This window comes from Lemur catta, chromosome 6, assembly GCF_020740605.2.
Source record: "Lemur catta isolate mLemCat1 chromosome 6, mLemCat1.pri, whole genome shotgun sequence".
Taxonomy (NCBI): Eukaryota; Metazoa; Chordata; class Mammalia; order Primates; family Lemuridae; genus Lemur; species Lemur catta.
In genome coordinates this window covers 20605784-20628433 of record NC_059133.1, presented here as the reverse complement: position 1 = coordinate 20628433, position 22650 = coordinate 20605784, and the positions used below count along the sequence as shown (strand labels likewise).

The 22650-nt window shown below is 38.9% G+C and overlaps 1 protein-coding gene across 6 annotated transcripts in view; it reads right to left on the bottom strand.

Moving 5' to 3' along the window:
* ANKS1B (ankyrin repeat and sterile alpha motif domain containing 1B) overlaps nucleotides 1-22650 on the bottom strand; it is a 950573-nt gene that overhangs the window by 420432 nt on the left and 507491 nt on the right. For 5 of the 6 annotated variants that reach the window (XM_045553160.1, XM_045553161.1, XM_045553163.1 and 2 more), the window contains exons 13-14: nucleotides 6740-7329; nucleotides 4959-5031 (exon numbers count right to left, since the gene is read on the bottom strand). In XM_045553160.1, coding sequence (XP_045409116.1) covers nucleotides 4959-5031; nucleotides 6740-7329 — 663 coding nt within the window. The remainder of the gene's footprint in view (nucleotides 1-4958; nucleotides 5032-6739; nucleotides 7330-22650) is intronic. The other variant, XM_045553165.1, reaches the window with a different exon arrangement.

Sequence of the window (22650 nt, the reverse complement as noted above, 5' to 3'; positions counted from 1 at the left end):
AGAATGAGACACTATCTCTCAAAAAAAAAAGAAAAAAAAGAAATAAAACTGTAAAAGTGAGTTCACATGAAAGCAACTTAGAATATGAGTTGTTATACCTTAACTACAATCCTCAGTGATCAAAAAGAAAAGCAAGATTTCCCATGTATCTTCCTGTGTGGCATCCACTCTAATTAGAAAGACAAGTCACGCATATTTGCATAAGAAAGCTGGAGAATTTACATGTGTTAATCACCTGCTATGTTCTAAGCTATAAAGTTGAGCATTCCTAATCTGCAAATCCAAAATCCAAAATGCTCTAAAATACAAAACTTTTTGAGTACCTACATGATGCTACAAGAAAATTTTACACCTGACCTCATGCAATAAGGTAACAGTCAAAACCAGTAAAAACTTTTTATTTCATGCACAAAATTATTAAAAATATTGTATAAAATTACCTTTAGGATATGTGTAAAAGTTGTATATGAAACATGAATGAATTTGGTGTTTAGACTTGGGTCCCATCCCCAAGCTATTTCATCATGTATATGCAAATATTCCAAAATCCAAAACAAATCTGAAATCTGAAAAACTTCTGGTCCTAAGCATTTCAAATAAGGGATACATAAACTGGTGTAGTATGATGTAAAATTTAGTCTTCCAACAGGCTTGACTGATGGTTATTAAAAATCTGAATTTATAGGTAAGGGAGTTGACATGAGAGGTCAGAAATTACAAAGCTAGGATTTGAAACCAGGTCCATCTAACTTCAAAATCAGAATCCAGAGGTGAAACCATCCTCATATGGTAATCTAATCTTTGATGAAGCAGGCAAAAGCATATACTGGGGAAAAGAATCCCTTTTCAATAAACGGTGCTGGGAAAACTGGACAGCTACATGCAGAAGATTGAAACTGGATCCCCACTTCTCACCTCTTACAAAAATCAATTCTAGATGGATAACAGAGTTAAACCTAAGGCATGAAACCTTAAGAATCCTAGAAGAAAATGTAGGGAAGACTCTTTCAGACATTGGCCTAGGCAAAGAATTTATGAAGAAGACCCTTAAAGCCATCACAGCAGCTACAAAAATAAATAAATGGGACCTGATTCAAATTAAAAAGCTTTTGAACAGCAAAGGTAACTATCATTAGAGTGAATAGACAACCTACAGAATGGGAGAAAATATTTGCTCTCTACACATCCGATAAAGGGCTGATAACAAGAATCTATCTAGAACTCAAAAAAATAACAAGAAAAAAAAAATCAAACAACCCCATCAATAAATGGGCGAAGGACATGAACAGAAATTTTTTCAAAAGAAGACAGAATAATGGCCAGCAAACATATAAAAAAATTCTCAACATCTCTAATCATTAGGGAAATGCATATCAAAACCACAATGAGATAGCAACTAACTCCAGTAAGATTGGCCTTTATCAAAAAATTCTGGCCGGGTGTGGTGGCTCACGCCTGTAATCCTAGCACTCAGGGAGGCCGAGGCAGGTGGATTGCTCGAGGTCAGGAGTTCGAGACCAGCCTGAGTGAGACCCCATCTCTACTAAAAATAGAAATAAAAAAAATTATCTGGACAACTAAAAATATATATAGAAAAAATTAACTGGGCATGGTGGCGCATGCCTGTAGTCCCAGCTACTGGGGAGGCTGAGGCAGTAGGATCGCTTAAGCCCAGGAGTTTGAGGTTGCTGTGAGCTAGGCTGACGCCACGGCACTCACTCTAGCCCGGGCAACAAAAAATATTCCAAAGCAACAAATGCTGGTGAGGATGTGGAGAGACAGGAACACTCTTACATTGCTGGTGGGACTTCAAATTAGCGCAATCTCTGTGGAAAAGAATTTGGAGATACCTCAAAGACCTTCAAGTAGAACTACCATTTGATCCAGCAATACCACTATTAGGCATCTACCCAAAGGAACAAAAGTCATTCTGTAATAAAGACATCTGCACTCCAATGTTTATGGCAGCACAATTCACTACAGCAAGGATGTGGAAACAACCCAAGTGCCCGTCAATCCGAGTGAATTAATAATATATGGTATATGTATACAGTGGAATACTACTCAATTATAAAAAACAATGGTGATCTAGCTCCTCTTATATTTTCCTGGATAGAGCTTGAGCCCATCCTCCGAAGTGAGGTATCACAAGAATAGAAGAATAGGCACCACATGTACTCGCCATCAAACTAGCACTGACTGATCAACATTAAGGTGCTCACACAGTAGTAATATTCTTTGGTGGTTCGGGGGTTGGGGGTGGATAAATTCACAACTAATGGACGTGGTGAGCACTGTAGCGGGGGAAGGGCACATCTCAAATCATGGCTGGGATATGGCAAAGTCATAACATGTAACCAAAATGTTTGTGCCCCCATAATTTCCTGAAATAAAAAAAAATATAAATAAAACAAAAAAAAATCTGTTCTCTGAAAGAATTCTAAAAATGCAAACCTGGGAGTACATGATGATATAGAATATATTATCACATCACATATCCAGCATCACCAAAGAATAGGGTGTTCTCCATAATATGAGGCATTCAATATAATTGAGTCCTATTGCCAACACTGATTTGTGTGGCATTTGAATCTGATTTCAAGTGGGAAACCAGAAGTGGTGTTTGTGAAAATTATGCGTTAATGTGTTCGGAATGAGAGCTGAAGGGACTGACCTAAACTAAATTCAGTAAATTTTATTTAATTTTATTTTTGTCTTAGTTCTGGACAGTTGAGGTTGCTGGAAAGTTTCAAATTACTATATAATTGCTGAGGAAATTAAAAGGAAAAAAAAGAGGAAACTGATTTCTATGAGTATAACTAGTGAGATGATTCATAGAGACTGTCATATAGCTATATATATATAGAAGTGAAGATGAGAGAGTTCCAAGACTTTTCCTGGTCCAAGAGGGTTCCAGATCTTTTTCTGGTCCAATAACTCTTTTGTTTATAAAATACCTGACATTGGAAGTGTGTGGGTGGAGGGAGGACAAACAAAATCACTGAAACAAAGTAGGCAACAGCATACAAAATTGAATGCTGATCCTTGATCCTTCATCCCCATTAACTATGATTTTATTCTCCCAATCATCTTTTGAGGTTTTAAGCAACAAACCTCATAAATGCTCATACAACTACACAGCTCTGTTAAAGTCAGGCATAGCCCTTGAGTTAGGGCCTTCCAAAGTGACTTTCTGGAGATGAACAACACATACTATGTGACGTAGAGTGGCATTTCCTCTTGCTCATTCTAAATTCACTTCCCATTAATTTCCCCATGCATCCCTTCCCCATTGTCAAGCAAAAAGAGAACACTCAGATTTCATCATAATAATTTCGAAGAGTTAAACCATTCATGTTCGATTTTTCTCTTTTCTTTACCAGGGTACCCTGGAGTACTATGCTCTCTTTTAGTAACTACTCTTCTCTGGTACCAATTGATTGGTGGGTTTGTTACGACCTGTATTACACTTGACACACCACAACAATTCCAGGGAATACAGCAAATTTGCCATTAAGACTGTGAGAATAGCTGATATGATAAGGTTCATAAAGAAAAGGCTTATGTGTATTTATCTTAGTGTGACCACAGTGTTGAATGCAATGTCTCCCTTGTGGGAGGACAAGGTGGGAGCTAAACTTTAATACATATCTACATGTGTCAGACTTCCACATCTACGCCATTTCACTTCTCTACAACGACCTTATATTAATATCTCTATTTCTGTTAATTGGGGAAACCAAGTTGCCTAAGATCAAGCAACGAGTACATAGCAGAATTGAGATCTGAATTTATGTCTGTTTAACTTTTTATTTCACTGTGTGATTTCCCAACCATACTCAGTACCCAAGATATCATTTGTGGAATGCCACCTTCATGTGGTTGTTTATTACCTCTTTAGTTCAATCCAGCCTTGAGAGGGAAGGGACTGTGACTCAGTAAAGCCGTAATTCACAACTGGCTAAGGGCTGATTGGAATGTTACATGTTATGGTCAATCACTTACTTAGTACATCATTAGTGTATAATTAAGAGGTAAAAATTAAGGCACATATGGAGCCAGTCTTTGTTAATAATAATGATTCTTTGGGGATTAAGTCTCCACTTTCATTTTCATTACCATTGTAGAAAAATAGTAAATAAAGGCAGCAGGTAGGATGGCTGACATATTTTTCAAATGTGTCAGCTGAGAATATCAAAATGAATAACCAGACTTTTTTGTTTGGGGTGTGTATATGTGTTTGCCATAAAATGCACACACTTTTCAACTGCATCTGCTTTACACTGAAGTGGTCATTATACCGTAGGCCCAACTGTGGGAGCTCCAGACAGATTTGGTGTCAATTGTGAATAATACAAATGTCCCTGTGTCTGCTACAGGACTCCAACAAGAAAAAATGAGTAGACTTAGATCTGATATGAACTTCCACTTTGAGCTTTAGTTGTAGGGAAGAAGATAACATAATATTTAGTAATGGTAATATATTAATGATTGCAAAACCAACTATTTGTGAGATACTCTGGTGGGTACTATGGGATACACAAAGATGATTAACACACAGTTCTTGCCAAGCTGGAGCTTACAACTTAGCAGAAATTGTTAACCTCTTTGGTTAGATGCATGGAACATTTCACTGAATGAGAAATAGTAGTGTATGAAGTTGTCCAATTCTACAATGCTTTGAAGTGCTTGATACTGAGCTCTACAAAAGTTGAAACTTCATTAATATTAACTGGCATCATAAAATAGCACATGAGATAAAATCTCTCAATTTGTCAAATCAATATTCTTGTAATTGATATTGTTTACAGGTCATTATTATTAGGACTTAGAGTGGAAGGAAATAATTTGTAGCTACTGTTATTATGATAAAATATGAAGTTATCTAAAGATTCCTATCATTTTTGGGCTATTTCTTAAGCACATTTATCATTATAACATAAAGAAGTTTTCCTTACTTGCGATCTCGCCATTCATCTCTTTAAGTTCCCTGTTGATTCCAACATCTATGGAACTCATTATTTTGTCAATCTGTGAGAAACAAAAATCATGTAAATGGATTATTATGTTCACTTTCAATATTGCATTTTAAAATAACTTTCAAATGCCCTGAGCATATATTCCATATCGTTGGTGTTATTACCACAGCAACACCACAATTAAGACGCTGATAGTGAAAGATTTAAAGGGAAGCAAAAATATTCTGGATTGTGTTTTAACATATAAATTATGCTCCTCTTTCTTAAACTTTCAAAATTAGCTTGCCTTTTCTTTGCATTTCTTGAAATGAACTTTGTATTTGGACGGGTTGGTAAGTTAGGAACTGTGTGTTCTTTAAACTCAGAAGGGTCTCAGGGTAAGTGTATATAACAAAGCATATGCCCTCTGGCATCCCTCTGCTTCTGCCTGGCAGAGTGCATCCCAGCTGACTGGTGAAGGGGTGGGTTTTAGTTTGTAGGCACAACCACCGGAAACAAGTCCTAATTAAATGGTTTGACCAGCCACAAGCCGATTAGTGGTATCCACTCGTAAGAATACAGGCACAGAAACAATTCTAAGAGATAGGTTACATTTTAATTAATCTTACCTCCAAAAAAAGAATTTTGGATGTTATTCACAGAATAAATAAACATAAGAAATGATATATTTGAAAAAAACTACCCATCTACTAGTATGGAATTTATATGAAGACATGACTATCTAAGCTATAGCCATTTATAGTTTAATCCCTCTCCTCATCCTAGCAACCTGAATAAATAAGATGGCAGATTCCAGAAAGGACCATGAGCATTACTTAAATATCCCATTTTATTCACCCTGAAACAGATGCAGCGATATTAAGTGATTTTCCCAAACAGCTCAATTCAGAATGTCACTCTCAGAACCACATCCATTTCTAGTTCTCAGAATACTAGAGTGACCTATTGTGCCTCCAAACCTAATCCAGCTGGTAGAAACTTTTGAGAGACAAAATGTGATGTGTTGGAGTTACATACCAAGAGGGACTGTGGCCCATTCTTTGAAGAAATTCAACAAAAAGCAAGACACTTTATTATTTTATGATTCAGTCCTCCTTAGGGACAAAGGATGATGTTTCATAACCTTATAAGCATACTTACTTTCTGAATAATTCTATGAAATTAAAGACTGTCTTTAAGCAGAACTTACATTGGTGATACTTGACCCCAAAACATTTTTTTCCTTTAATGTTTCCCCTATAATTGCACAAGGGAATATTAAGTGATGAGCATTTATGGTATGGTGCTTGGAGAAGAGCCAGCACCACTCTGTTTACCATTAAAGTTAAGATTCTAAGGAGCTCTTCTGAAAATACAGGATACTTTAAAGAAGGGAGACAAGGTAACAATGAGTGTAGCAAGTACTAAAATGACACAGAGCAAAATACCAAGCTTTCCCTCAATTTGTCAGCTGCAGTGCTTGGTAGGACAAGATGTGAACATTCTCTTGTACCTCATAGCCAGTTATTACTTCTGCTTGATATCAATTTCTATGGAAACAATAGATTAATCCACATGTGTGGAACTGTGTTTGTTTTTATACTTGCTGTGAAATTATCATGTATTACCCATAGAACCTTTCCATTCCAGTTGGAGCTGTATGCATTTGTTAATTTTTTTCTTTTTGCCTCTGAAAGACTTAAAAAGCTAAAAATCCTTCCCCCAAACCTCCCTTGACTCCAAAGCGTTATATAAAGAACCGCAAGAAAAACAAAGCTTACTTCTTCCCATTCAGATGTGAAGGATGGTGTTCTTTCAGAATTCCCTTTAGAACTGTGTTCAGCAGTTGAAGATTCACTCCAGTTAACTCTTGATGTTTTCTCATTGGAAGGGTAGGCAATGAGACTGGAATCGGATTTAGAGACATTTTTTGATAAATGCATGTCAATCAGGGCTTTAGGCAATGACCTTATTCTCCCCAGAGTACAGGCTCTCTCCACAAATCCCCCTGTGTTCATAACCCACTGGTCCCCATTCCGGGATCCACTCCTGGTTGATCTTGTGCCAACAATAGTATGGTTTTCCAGTTGGTTGCTTTTTTTATGAAAAATTGTTCTACTGACCACTTTGGGTTTAATTTTCTTTACCACAGGTTCTGACTTATTTTCTATTGGAGACTGCTTGAGGGGCAAAGGACTGTTTGCCAAACTGACTTCGTTTTGTCCTTCTTCGCATTGCTCTCTTCTCCCGTAGAGATGAAAAGGGTTTTCAGGGGATTCACAGGCTGGAGAGGATCCATGAAGCAGGCCTGCAAATTGCCCAGGGTCATATTCTTTTGGGGGATCATTGCCCTCCTGTTGAGAGATGTCATCTGCAAAAGAGAGGAAAAGATGTCAAGATGCATGGTTATAAAGGACTCTGAAAGCCATGATACAATAACAGTGCCCTTACAAACTTGTGCAATACCCAGACATTTGACTTATTGCTACATAGCAATACCTTCACTTTATGAAATCCCCATGACCCTACAGTGCCATATATTAAATATAAAATGAATGTGTATATATATGTAAATCAAACCTTCCTGATAAACCTGAGGGTTCATTTCAAAGGTATGCACTGTGTATTATTAAATAACTGAGTGACTGTGTATGTTTCCCCCCTGAATGCAAAGTGTATGTTTTTTAGTGGATGAACAAAACTGGGTTTTCTGGAGGTGGGATGCTCACTTCCAAACCCTCACAATAAATGAATGACTTTTCATGCAGCAGGACATCAGGCAGGTAAGTCTAAATAAAATATAAAGACATCCCCTTGCCCTCCTCCCAGCAAATAGCAAATAAATCCAAATACAAAGTCTTGAAAAGAAGTGCAATTAAAAGTAATTTAAGTTTAATAATCCTGATAGTATTACTTTAAATATAAAATTAAGAATAATTCTACACAGATCATATGATTTAGACAAAAAGGATTTGTTCAGGCTTAACACGGGCAAACAATGCAACCCATAATATCACTAAGAAGCGAGACTATTTTACACGAAACTAATGTTGAGCTATTACCACAAGACTATCTTGTTCTTTCTTCTTTTAGATAGCATTAATTATTTTCTAATTTCTTCAGATCTTTGGAAATGTAATGCAGAAAAGAAACTAAAGAATGATCATTTCTGTTGCTTTAGAATTTTTTCCTAAGATAAAACGTAAATTTTCTCTGAGATTTAAAATGCACCATGCTTTTATTGACTTATTTTTCAAAGATACACTGTGTATATACCTGGCCAAAGACTTTAGCAAAGGAAGTAAGTTTACTTTTTACTTTTTTCAGTGTCATTTTAATTCATGTAGATAGCTAAGTATTTGCCAAGATCAAAAGCTAAATCAGCTGACAAGCCCTTAACTCACTCTTGCGAAGAAATCATAGCCAATGTAGTACGTAATGACAAAAAATCCAAAGTTGATTTGCTGATTCATAATTTGGAGAAGTTAGTTACTATCATAAACCCTAAACAACAGCATTTTTTATAAATTAACAAATAACATTTAATGAGTATGTGCTATTTACTAATCATTAAGAGTTGTATTTATATTATCTCATTTGATCCTCATAAAAATACTGTGAAGTGATTATTAAAAATAATCATGATTCTCTGATGGAAAGAGATACGGCCACAATATTGAATTATCATACTTTTAAGGCATTGGTGACCATAACTCTCATCAGACATCTTCGCAGAGGAGGCTACAGACAAATCTATTCTTTATATTAAGAACTGGCTCCAGGTCTCTATACTGCTCTCTCCCTGGGAGCCGGTAAAAGCAGGTGCATTCCTAGCCTTATGTACCCCCAGACCTCACCCTGGCTCCTGTTTGGCTTTTTACAAAAGATGATATCTCCCTGCCCAGACCTATCATGCCAGCATCCTGAGACGGAAGAAAGAAAAATGCCGGGAAGAGAGATCTAAGAGACACCAATCCAAAAGAGTAACAGCGGCACCCATCAAGTACTGTTATACTCACAACTCCATCCCTTTCTAAAGTAGTCACACTATGTCTTGACAACTCCATTTCATCTTCCTCTCCCATCAGAAACCATTCTTGGGGCAGAATACTGAGTGAATAGTGGGGCAAGGCAGCTTTGAACTCTCTCTAGAGCCTAGAGTTTATCATATATTATGTCCATTTTTTTAGAAATCAAAACTAACACTTAGACAAGGTAAGTTGCTGACATTTCCCCCCCTTGTCAGTGATTAAGCTGAGGTTCAAATTAAGGTCTATCAGATTCCAACATCCACTGGCCTGGAAACCATGTTACTTTTAAGATTAAAAAAAAAAAAAAACAAAAAAAAACAACCCAGCATTGGGTTTGCGTGATCAGAGGACAAGAAAATAGGCTCTTTGTGGAAACGGACATATTTCTCCTGTTCATGACTATTTCTGAAATTTGAGAAACATGGACTAAGAGCATTAGAGTTTTTTGATTATCTGTTTTTGTTTTACTTTGCTTTCTTCTTAGAGGTAAGCTAATATTAAGAGAAAATAAGACCTGGCATTCTGGTCCAATTTATTTTCTCTGTTTTCTTCCTAGGCCAGCACAAGCAGGTCGCTGTGCTATGACAGCGCTGGTGAGTGATGCAGTAGGAAGCGAGAATTCTGCAATAAGCAAGTTTAGAATTTCATTTTGAAAGTTGCTAAAGAAGACTAAGGGGTTTGAGTTTGAAAGGAAAACTGAAAAGAGCCAGCCTATTGTGGGAAAAAGGTTTGTAAATCTCAGTCAAAAGGCTTCTGACCATATTCGTTTTCCAGAATTAGGAGGATTTTAGGGGCATAATATTATTTAAAGTTTTCTGTGAATATTATTATTAGGTTACCATCCCCTCCTGTGGTTTGACCAAAATGACTGTTATTACAACCCCAAAATGCTTTATATTGTCCAAGCCCTCTAGTCATAAGCAGTCACTTCTCTAAGTAAAAGAGAATTTAGTTATTAGCTTATAAAGCTTAGTTTTTTGAATAACAGTTTTTAGCATCGGGAGAGTTGGTATCATTTTTCCCAAGAGTGGTGAAAAGGCAAATATTACTTGCTTATTTCATTCGTGGCCAAATTCTAAAGAGGGCTCAAATTGAGGAAAATGAAAAGCCCGTGTAGTGGACTAATTAATTGCAGTTCTGGCTCCGATCTGCTCACGGCGCCCTGCAGACACAACCCTCCCTGCAGCCAGCCCTCCCTCCCCGACTCCCAGCGTGGCCATGTGCCTTGCGCTGCTCAATCAGATAGCAGCAAACACGCTATGAGCAGAGATTTGAAAAGCACTCGTGCATTAGACTTGTTCTCTTGTTGCTCTTGGAACCTTGCCACCATGTGAACAAGCGGAGCTGGCCTGCTGGGTGATAAAATAACACATTATCCAGCTGTTTTAAAATGCAGGTTTTATTATTTTTCAGGTATGGTGAAACCAATAGATGAGGAGATAACTGCCATTGAAAAGATAGACTGTTATACTCATTGATCCAAGAAGAAGGGCACGTCACAGTACAGAGGGCCACATGGGAGTACCAGGGTTAGTCAGGAGGCAGATGGAGTGACGGGAGATCATGGGCAAGGGCCTTTATTGTGGTTTCCATGCTAAGGAACAAGTAAAGTAGGGATAAGCAGATTTAGGATTGGCCAGTTTGAATAATTTCAGCAGACACTGGGGCATAGGGACTGTACCTGGTTGTCTAGTACCTGGCCCTGGGGTCATTAGGGCAGGTGAATGAACACTGGCCTAGAGTGTGAGAGTTAGATAAAGGAGGTGGCTGGGGTATGGGCTCTGGATTGGGTGTTTGGCATAGGAAAAGATAGTTGTCTACTATCTCTAGGAATTAGCTAGTCCTGGGAGTCCCTTCTGGGTTAGCAAGGCCCCAATATCAAAGCATAAAAATAAAAACAAACAAATAAACAAAACAGAAAATAAAAAGACCCATTATCCCAGCCAACAGCGAGCCAACTTCCATGCATGTGAAGCCATCCAGGAGCAACCAACCCCAGGCCAATTGACCAACTGACCGCAGATGCATCAGCAGGCATAGTCAAGGTGAGCTGAGGCTGGCCCAGACTGGAAGAAAACACCCACCAGAATCATGAGATAAATTAATGGTTGATGTAAGTCATTAAGTTTGGGATGTTTTGATAAATGACAATACACAACTAATTCAACCTATATCCCGAGTTTTAAAGAATTAATATATTCTTCAAGATTAATTCTAGAAATGTTTGCATAAATTTCCACATCTGGAAAATGATGATAGTAATAGTATATAACTAAAAGTGTTATGAAGATTAATGAAATAATAGAAGTCCAGTCAGGCTGATATGACAAAGTACCATAAACTGGGTGGCTTACAAACAACAGAAATTTATTTCTCACAGTTCTAGAGACTAAGAAGTGGAAAATCAAAGCACCAGCAGATTCACTGTCTAGAGAGGCTCATTTTCTGATTCATAGATGGCTCCATCTTGCTCGTGTTCTCACATGGTGGAAGTGATGAAGGAGATTTCTGGGGTCTCACTTACATTGTCTCTGCCCTCGTGACCTAATCACCTCTCAAAGGCCCCCTTCCTAATACTACCACATTGTGAGGTAGGATTTCAACATACGAATTTTGTGGGGACACAAACATTTGGACCATAGCAGGAAGTAAAAGAGAACAATTTCTATTGCATAGAACACACCAAATGTTTCTATTATTATGACAATAATTTTTATTCTAGAGGATTTCATTTTTATGAAGAAATGTAGTAATACTGATCCTATCAGACACTCAATGAAAATTATTTTGACATAGTAATCATGTGGGATTTACTCCTTCATTTCTGTTTGTATATTTTTAAAAAGTATACTTTGGAAAGAATTTTTGTGTTTTTCTTACTATTTCTTTAGATAAAACTGAGGCTATATATATATATAGATTAAACTGTTTTCATAACTTGTCTCATTTAATTTCACACTTCTCTTTTGATAAGTGAATATTTCATGCCAAGGTACAGAACTAAATATGTGTGAATTTCTATCTGATAGTTATTCAGAGCATCATTAGCATTTCAAAGAAATGTCAGAGCACATATCCTATAGTAAGCAGTTCAATCTCTTTTTATTCCTCTTTGCCTGATCTTCGTCACCTATATAAACACCTGAATCACAACAGAACCCTAAATTTCATGTTAGGATGAAAACACATTATGGAAAACAAATGATGATTTCTACTATAAGATCATCATTTATGTCCATTGGGTCATTGCATCCCCTTTAGGAAATCAAAAGTGATTCCATTTTCAGGGATTCTAGTGCTGATGTTGATATTAGTAGAAATGTTAAATTTATTTCACAAGTATGTATAAAACACTTTCTGTACACCAGCTGGCAGTTTCAGCAGTGCCAAAGGCAACGTCCTGCCTTCATGGTGCTTACATTCCAGCAGAAGCGATGATTCCACGCAAATTAAAAGATTGAACAATTTCTGCTAATGGTATGTTCTATGAAGAAAATAAAGCAAAGTAATGAGAAAGGAACAGAAGGAAGATGCTGTAAGGTGATTAGGGAATGTCCTTCTGAGGAGCTGACATTGAACACACACAGGAATGACTGTGAAAGAGTTAGGCATTCAAAGTTTTGGGGGAAGATTATTGCAAGGCAGAGGGAAGAGATATGAAAAGCCCCTGAGGCTATTGTGAACAATACAAAGACCAGTATGACTTAAACAGAGTGGTGAGGGATGGGCAGAATGGTTGGTGATCAAATCAGAGATGAAGGTAGGGGTAGGGTTGGCATGATCTGATATATACTTTTAAAAGGTCACCTGCTAATTCTGATGATGAGCACATGACAATGGCATAGTGTTCTTTTTAAATCAATCACTCAAAATCTCCCCATAAAAACAATCCATGGGATAGTGAAAGAATAAAATGAGTGGATGATTGTGAAAGAAAAAAGCATTGCAGGTGATATCTTCAATAATGCTGGATATCAAGGGATCCCCATGGCTCCAGAACATGGATGGGCACAGCCAAATGATGCCATAGCAGCAGAATCTGGAACTGGATTAGCAGCTGTGCAGCTGTAGTAGTGAAGATAAATGGAAATTTGATGAAGTCTATAAGCCATGGAACCCAGAAACTGACATCAGATACTAATTCCCAAAATGAGAAGGCAGGATGCTGGGCAATAGGATCTGAGAACAACTGGCAGAACTTGAAAAAAAAAAAAATACTGCAACAAGAAGTAGCTTAAACCTTTGGGAATCTCAGCAATATCCAATAAATACATACTTTCAGTAGGCTAGAGACTTACTCTAGAGAAAAGCTTTTGGGAGCAGAATACAAACAATAGGGGTAAAAACACCTGAGATGTGAGGAAGAAAAACATTTCATAGAATGGGGAGGTGGGAGTAGCATGCAAGGCAGATGTCCAGTGGAGCGAGACCTTGAATGTAGTAGAACAGCAAAATACAGTGTTCAGACGTGAGAGCACTGCTAGGGAAGGCAAGGTGCGTGGAACTATGGAGAACGCTGAGGTAATAGCAGGAAGCCTTCCTGAATTGAGCAGAGAAGTAGCCACACCTCTTAACACTTCATAGTAACGATGACAGAGAAAGCCCTTGAGCCATGAAGTAAGGAAAGCTACTGTGGCTTATCCCCTCTCCTAAACCAGGAAACTCTTCCTAATAGTTGAGGACATCCCTTCTTACTAAACATGGGAAACAAAAAAGGATTCTGATAGAACCCCATTTAAAGATATTGTAAGAAAAAGAGATGAAAATTAATATTTAACAGTTAATGAAATCAAACCAAAAAAAATGGCCCCAAAGAATTTGAAAAGTGTATCCTAAAATTTCAAAAATAGTTAAAAGAAATTAAGAAAATGGTCAAAGCTCTGAAAGAATGGCCTATATCATAAGGAGAGGGGTTCAGACATGAGATGGCTGGCCTTACTCTTTCCTCTTACCCTTTCAATCCGTGAGCAGTTCAGTCCTAATGTCATTAGATGGGGAAGAGAGAGATGGTATTCACAATTAAGTGGGGAGGGGGCTTTGCAGCGGCCCAGAGTGGAGTATCAGAGCCTCAGCAGGGTACTAGCAGTGTCCATGTTTGGGGCAACACAGCATCGCATGTTGGAGCCCAAGCAGGATTCAGAGGGTGTTCACATGGGAGAGTGGCCCAGCATGGAGGGTCAGAGGCCAGGTAGGGTGAGAAGGGAACCCATGCAGGTGGAGAGGCCTTGCAGACGTCAGAAACTGAGCAAAACAAAGAGGATATCCCTGCAGAGGGTCAACTTAGTAAAGAATGTCATAACACAGGCTAAAGAGGGTATCCAGAAGAGGAAAGTATTCATGTATGGGGTGGCCTGGCATGGGATGTCAAAGCTCCATCAGGGAAAGAAGGATTTCCACATGTGGGACTGGCTTGCTGTAGGTGGCAGAGTCCCAGAAGGATAAGCAGGGTGTTTACACAGAGGGATGAACTGGCATGGGGAATCAAATCTCTATGAGAGCAATTAAGATGTCTGAGTATGGAGGAGATGGCAGTGCATATGGGAGATTGGGTATTTACACAGGGATTGATTAAATAGATAACTATATCAATGATAATGGGATCCAGGTTTTTCCATGTTTAATGAGGGTTTTACAAATATGAAGGAGAGAACTCAATGTGTGATGTTAGATTGGAATGGGAGATATCAGCATTAGAGATAGAGAGAAGGAAAGAGGGAGAGAGGAGGTAAATATGTATTTTCGTCTGTATGTACTTACATACATATATTACCTAACTCTCTCCACTGAGACAGCCTGTGAAATTGACATCTCAATAGCAATAAATAAAGCTCAGATTTGGCTTCTAAATAAAATTTCCACTAAAAGAAACATGTATTCATTGAAAAATGACTGACATCAGGGAAAGTGCAAGATGAGCCTAGAACTCCTTGTGCCAGAAAGCAAGGAAGTACTAAGAATGATGGGGCATGTCAACAGAAGAGAGATGCCAGCTTGAATGGGTTCCTGCTGGTAAAATGGAGGACAATTTTAGGAACAAAATGAATAATGACAGTAATGGATTATAACCCATTGAATAAAACGTGAGCCCACAAAAATAAATAAATGATTTAAAAGTTTGATTAGGAATGGGAAATTCAAATAATTTCAGATTGTCTCCCCATAAAATATTTATTAATTGCAAAGAGAAAAAGAATCACTCTACAGTGAAGAAATCTGGGAGGCACTGCCTTCATCAAATAATCAAGGTGAACATTATCAATAGTAGAACAAATCAAAATCATAACCTATCAGATAGGATGCAATGAGAAAAATGCAGAATCACTTCTGGACTTTCCTGCCGAAGATGTATAACCTCAATCTAATCATGAAGAAGTGTGAGAGAATCCCAATTTGTGGGACATTCTGCAAAGTAACTGGTCAAATGTTCAAGATATGTCAAGGTCTTCAAAAGTTTCAAGGTCATGAAAGTCAAGGAAAGTCAGAGGAACTCTTCCAGAATGAAGGAGACTCTAAGAGACATTACCACTAAATGTAACACGTAACCCTGAACTAGACCTTTTCCTCACAAAAAGACATTATTATATATATGAAAAACAAGCTTATTCTAATTATGGACTCAAAGAAAATTCTTTTTAAATAAGATCCTTCTAAAAAGTATATTTATAAAGAACACAAAATAAATTCATGGAATCATAGTGTATGATTCCACTTATAAAAAATTCTCAAAATGACAAAACTATAGAGATGCAAAACAGATAAATGGTTCTGGGGGATAAGGGATGGAAAAAAAGATGGAGGATAGGTGTGTCTATGCATGAGTCACACAAGGGAGATCTCATGGTGATGGAACAGTTCTGTATTAATCTTTTGATTGTGGTGGTGGTACATAAGTCTACACTTGGGATAAAATGGCATATAATTGCACACACACATTGTATCAATGCCAATTCTCTGATTTGATATTGTGCTATAATTACATCACATGTAACAATTGTGGGAAATGGAGTTAAGGGTACATATATCTCTCTGTACTATCTTTGCAACTTCCTATAAATATGTAATTACTTCAAAATAAATATTCAGCAAAGGGTTTTTTTAGTTTTTTTTTTTAATTTCAAAATATTAAGGGACTACAAATTTTTTTGTTACATGGATATCTTTTATAATACTTAAGTCAGGGCTGTTAGTGTGCCCATCACCTGAATAGTGTTCTTGTATTCAATAGGTATGTTTTTACCTCCCCTCCCCTTCTTGATTTCCAATGACCTTTACATCTCTTGTGCCCATTGATTAGCTCCCATTTATTAGAGAGCACATGTAGTGTTTGTTTTTCCATTCCTGAGATACTTCACTTAGGATAATCGTTGCTGAAAAAGGTGTTATTTCATTGCTTTTTATGGCTGAGTAGTACACCATGATGTGTGTGTGCGTGTGTGCATATGTATCACATTTTCTTTATCCACTCATGAATTGATGGGCACTTAGGTTGATTCTACATCTTTGCAATTATGAATTATGTTGCAATAAACATTTGGGTATGGGTATGTCTTTTTGATATAATGACTTCTTTCCCTTTGGGTAGATAACCAGCAGTGGGATTGCCAGATTGAATGGTAGGTCTACTTTTAGTTCTTTGAGGAATCTTCATACTGTTTTTCACACAGGTTTTACTAATTTACAATCCCACCAATAGTGTACAAGCATTCTTTCTTCACTACTACCATGCCAACATCTATTGTTTTCGGATTTTTTAATAATGGTCATCCTGATGGGGATAAGGTGATATCTCACTCACAGTGGTTTCAATTTGCATTTCTTTTATGATTAGTGATGTTGAAGATTTTTTCATGTCTGTTGACAATTTGTATATCTTCTCTTGAAAAGACTATTCATATCTTTTGTCCACTTTTTAATGGGGTTATTTGGTTTTTTTTCTTGCTGATTTGAGTTATTTGTAGATTATTGATATTAGCCCTTTGTTGGATGTATGGTTTTCTAATTTGTGTACACAGAGGTTTTCATAGCAGTCACGAATGATATTTTGTATTTCTGTATTATCAACTGTAATGTCTCTTTTTTCATTTCTGATTGAGCGTATTTGAGTTCTTTGTCTTCTATTTCTGGTTAATATAGCTAGTGGTCTAACAATTTTGTTTACCTTTACAAGGAATTAACTTTTTGATCCTTTATATACATATTTATATATATACAGGTTTACATTTTGTTTAGTTCTGCTCTGAGATTTGTTATTTCTTTTCTTCTGCTGGCTTTGAGTTTGGTTTGGTCTTTCTTTACCTGTTGTTTGAGATGTGACATTAGGTTGTTAGTTTTTGATCTTTCTGCCTTTTGATGTAGGTATTTAAGGCTATTAACTTTCCTCTTAGGACTACTTTTGTTATATCCCATAGATTTTGATAGCTTGTGTCCCTTTTGTTGTTAAGTTCAAGGAATCTTTTGATTTCCACCTTAATTTCATCATTGACCCAAGCATCATTCAGCAGCATGTTGTTTAATTTCTGTGACTTTATGTAGATTTCAGTGTTTCTCCTGGAATTGATTTCTAGCTTAATTCCACTGTGGTCTGAGAAGATACATGGTATGATTCAATTTTTTTTAATTTTCTGAGACATATTTTATGGCCTAAGATATGATCAGTCTTGGAGAATGTTCCATGTTCTGATGAAAAGCATGTATATTCAATAGTTTTGGAGTAGAATGTTTTGTAAATGTCCATTAAGTCCATTTTTTCTAGAGTCCCAGTTAAGTCCAGTGTTTCTTTATTGATTTTCTGCCTCGATGATCTTTCTAACTCTGTCAGGGTGTTGAAGTCCCAGCATCTATGATACTATTGTTTATTTCTTTGCTTAGATCTAACAGAATTTGCTATATGAATTTGAGAGCTCCTGTGTTAGATGCATGTATATTGAGGATTCTTATGTCTTCCTGCTGAATTGCTACCTTTACCATTACATAATGGCCATCTTTGTCTTTTTTCATTGTTGATTTAAAGTCTATTTTATCTGATATGAGAATGGCTGCACCTGCTCATATTTGATTTCTGTTTATGTGGAATATTTTTTCCCATCCCTTTACCTTGAGTCTGTGTGTATTCTTGTAGCTTAGATGTGCTTCTGGAGACAGTATATACTCGGCGTGTGTTTTTCCTTCCATTTAGCCACTGTGTCTTTTAAGTGGGACATTCAGACTGTTCATGTGTGGTGTTAGTGTTGATATGTGGGATACTGTTCTGTTCATCATGTTGCATGACACTTTGTTGTTTTGTTTTCCCTCTTGTGCTATTGTTTTATAAAAGCTGTGAGCTTTAACTTTCAGGTGTTTTTTATACTAGTGGGTATCTATTGTGCTGTTCCATGTATAATACAATTCTGAGTATTGCCTGTATGGCAGGTCTAGTAGTCACAAATTCCCTTAGTATTTGCTCATATGGAAAAGTCTTTTTTTCCATCATTCATAAAACTTAGATTTGCAGGATGCACAATTCTTGGCTGACAGTTGTTCTGTTCAAGAAAACTAAAAATCCCTTCTGGCTTGTAAGGTCTCCACTGAGAAGTCTTTTAGCCTGATGGATTTTCCTTTTTAGGTTAGTTCTTGCTTTTGTCTTGCTGCTTGTAGAATTTTCTTCTTCATTTTGACTTTGGCCAAATTGGTGATTTTGACATGGAGGTGACAGTGGCAGCTGGGTGACATCTTGGAGATGTCCTATTTGCTATGAATCTTCCTGGTGTTTGAAGACCATCTTTTGCATGTGGATATATGAATCTTTGGCGATACCAGGGAAGTTGTCCTCAATAATTGCCTCATATAGGTTTTCCATGCTTTTTGCTTTTTATTCATCTCCCTCAGGGATACCTGTAATTCATATATTGGCTCACTTTACATAGTCCTATATTTCTCTGAATGATTGTTCATTCTTCTTTGTCTTTTTTTGCATCCTTGGCTGACGAGATTAGTTCCAGAGTCTTAAGATTCTTTCCTCTGCTTGTTTAGCCTGTTGTTGAAGCTTTCTGCTGTATTTTGAAATTCCCTAAATGGCTCTTTCATTTCTTTAAGTTCGACTATATCTTTCTTATGTTGTCTAGCTCTTTAGCAACCTTTCATTTTTTTCACTAATGTCCTGAAATTTTTTTTAGCTTTGTTTGGCTTGTTTTCAACTTCCTCTTCAATTCCATTTGTCTTATTTGCCATCCATATTATGATTCCATTTCTGACATATTGACCATTTTCTTTTTGTTGGGGTCCATTGTTGTAGATCCACTGTGATCCCTTGGGGGTGTCAAACTGGTTTGTTTTTCATGTTGCCAGAGTTCTTTTGCTGGTTTCTTCTTATCTGAATCCTCTTCTTTCAGCTCAGGGGTGATAGGTTTGCAGCTTACCCATTCCCCTTTGCTGGTAATTCTCCTACTTAGGGAGAAGAAGAAGAGGTCCCGAGATGGCCCTTTTGTGTCCTATCCTGGACGACTGACTGGCAGGGGAGAGGCAGGTGCACTGGGAGCCTGCAAACCAGCTATTCTGTTTTGTCCTATTCTCCTGTGAATGTCACAGTTCAAGTGGGTGCTAGATGATCTTCGTGTGGAGCAGTGGGTTGTTCCCCAGGAGGCTGTTGGGAGCTTGGGTTCGGGGCTGGGTGAGACCCTCTATTGAGGGTAACATTGCAGGGAATTGCTCTGCCTGAGTCTCCCCATGGAGGTGACAGTGGACACTGGATGAGGCTATCTAGGCAGTGTTAGTGGGTGTCCAGTCCAGGGGCAGTTGCTCCAACTGGGTCCAGGTGCAATGTTCAAGGCTAGCAGGTCCCTGTCAGAGCACTGGACCATAGGGGCAGTTCCCAATAAGTGGCCAGTTGGAGCCTTGGAGGCAGGCTGGGGCCCTGCAGTAGCAGTGGACCCTCAGGGGTGGAGCCCTGGGGCCCAGTAGCAGCCACGGAGCCCTGGTGGTCCCTCAGGAGTGCTAGAACCTCAGGGGTGGAGCTATGGGCCCAATGGCAGTGGTGGAGTCTGGGGGGCAGAGCCTTGGGGCCTGGTAGCAGCACTAGAACCTCAGGGACAGAGCCACACCTGGAGGCAGTGGGAGTTTGGGAGCAGGGGCTGTGGCCTGGAAGCAGGTTAGGAGCTGCATGGGTGGAACTGCAGGATTGGAAAGCAGTGTGGGAAGAGTGGAGGTGGAGCCACATGGGGCCAGGTGACAGTGAGGGGGTCACTAGGGTGGGGCTGCAGGGCCGATACCACCTGGCAGCTGGGACACTCCCCCTGTCCAGATCCCACCTAAGTTGCTGTGAGCCTTCTCAGGTGGCATCTGTGGCACCTGTTCTGCTCAAATCCCTCTTGGGGTGGAGGGGTGCTCAGCATGGTATGAGAGAGTGTCCACTCTGCCCACTCCCTCCCTGGCCCAGCAGAGATGATGTGGAGGTGGCTGCAGCAAAGCTGAGCCCCATGTAGACATGGTGCCCTGGACCTGAGAGGTCAGAATGGCATTAGTTGCAGTAACCTGGGAACAGAAGCCACCAGGTCCCTGCTACTCCTGCTCTTGGTGCAGTATTTCTGCACATACTCCAAGTCTCCAACCCTGGGACTCCAGCACTGCCTCTGCACCCTCAAAGCTCTGCCCCTGAGGTTCCAGCACTGCCTCAGAGTCCACGGCTCCCCCCCTGAGGCTCCAGCACTTTCCCTAGGCCCCGAGGCTCCCTGATCAGTCTGGAGGTCTGTGTTGGCAGTGAGGCTCCTCACGGCTCAGGCTGCAGTGCCTGGAGGGGGAGTGTGGAGCCCTAGGGCTGTCTCCTCCTGTCCTTCCCACATGGGGATGCCTCACCCAGCCACCTTCCAATCTTGCAGAATGGATCACTGTGTCACCTTCTCCTTCACTCTGAATGTTCTCCATCACTTCTGTGGTGATTCACAGTGCTTTTCCCAAGAAGGCTCATCCATAGGTGGGCATCCACCTGCCACTTTTGATCTTCCCCTTGACAGCAGTGCATGTGGGCTGCTTCTAGTCCACCACCTTGCCCCCAAAACTGGTTTGGTAATTTTTAGAGTTTCAACTTCTCTATGATATTTGGCGAAAACAGATAGTCACCCAAAATAATCACAGAGTGTGTTTTGTGTATAAATCCTACATCAGCTTGATTTGACTAAAGATAACAAGGAGATAAACTTTGAAAATATATACTGTCAATATTTCTCAACAAGCTTTTAAAGGGATGCTGGGTCTTGTTAGAAATATTTGGAAGAAATGTTATCCCCTTTTTCATTTATAATATAAACTTATATGAACCTTATTATAGTTTATTTATCTGCTTTTTCCTAGCCATGGAGCTCATGTGTACTGGCTGGTATGTCTTTCCAGCTCACCTACATGCTGAGATAGAGTGTGAGTAAACAACAATGAACCGCAGAGGCAGCTACAGGATTGACATTCTCCTAATTCCTCAAGGTCAAAAATCAACTGAAGTTTCCAAAAGTATGTGAAACTAATTTAAATAATCTCTAATTCCTTGGAAGGAAATATGACTGCATACCAGGCAAAGGAAACCAACATTTATTGTGTACCTTCTACGTTCAAGGTCACCCTATCACTTTTAATCCTCCCATAAGCCTCTGAGGTGGGTATTACTGTGACATTTGCACTGACGAGGAATCACACAGCTAACCAATAGGAGAGCCAATATGAGATACAAACCTGGCTAGTCCACAGCTTGCTTTTTTCCAATACATTACAGGGCTTTGTGTCTAGGGCTCACCCCAGAACTCCCTACAGCATCAGCACAATGTGCCGTCCACCGCAGTGTCCTACCTGAGTATCACTGGAGTTTGAAAACTACCCACCGGGCCTCTTTCCAGGTATCAGCAGTGACCTTTGGGTATTTATTCTGATTGCACAATTAGCCCAAAGATAGTTGCTATGCTTAGATCTCGAATGGCGTTAGCTAGAGCATATAATAACATTCTCTCCACTAAACAATTTAAAATCAGCAGCTGCCTTTCAGAAAATACATCCAGGTAAGCCCTGTTTCCTGGCCTATTAGCCCCTACACTCTGCCAAACTCAGCATTTAATACGGGAGCCAGAGAACATTGGAGTCCTGGCAGCTCCTGGACCAGAACAGACTATGCTGTTTGGCTCTGATTTCAAACATTTATAATCTTTTCTCTTGCTCCCTTTGCTCGATATAGGAGAGAGGCTATCAGCCAATTTCCCCACCGTTTATAGCAAATCCCAAGGCTCCCTCATTTCCAGCTGCTAAGCTGCCTGGGCAGACTGTATTACTAAATTATTGTATCTTTTTGGTAGAGTGCCTGATCTGTCTTGGCATGAGCTTTGCATTGAAAGAAGCTCCTGTTGCAAGCAAAGGAAGCTAGCTACATTCACCCTTCCCACACGCCTTTCCTCTGTTACCCTCAACCACTAACCTCTTTGTTTCCCATGTATAAGCCAAGTTCATAGGGGAAGTTTCTCATCTATCTCTGACCCCCTAGGAGTTAGAGGTTTCAAAGGGAGTTCTGTGCTAGGAGTAATTCCCATAGACTAGAGCCAGATGAATAAATGGCCTCTAGTGAATAACTACATTTGGAACCAAGAGGTTTTGTTTCTCTCTTACCAAAATGTATTTCTTTGTGATACTGCAGTCACTGTAACCACATATTTTCC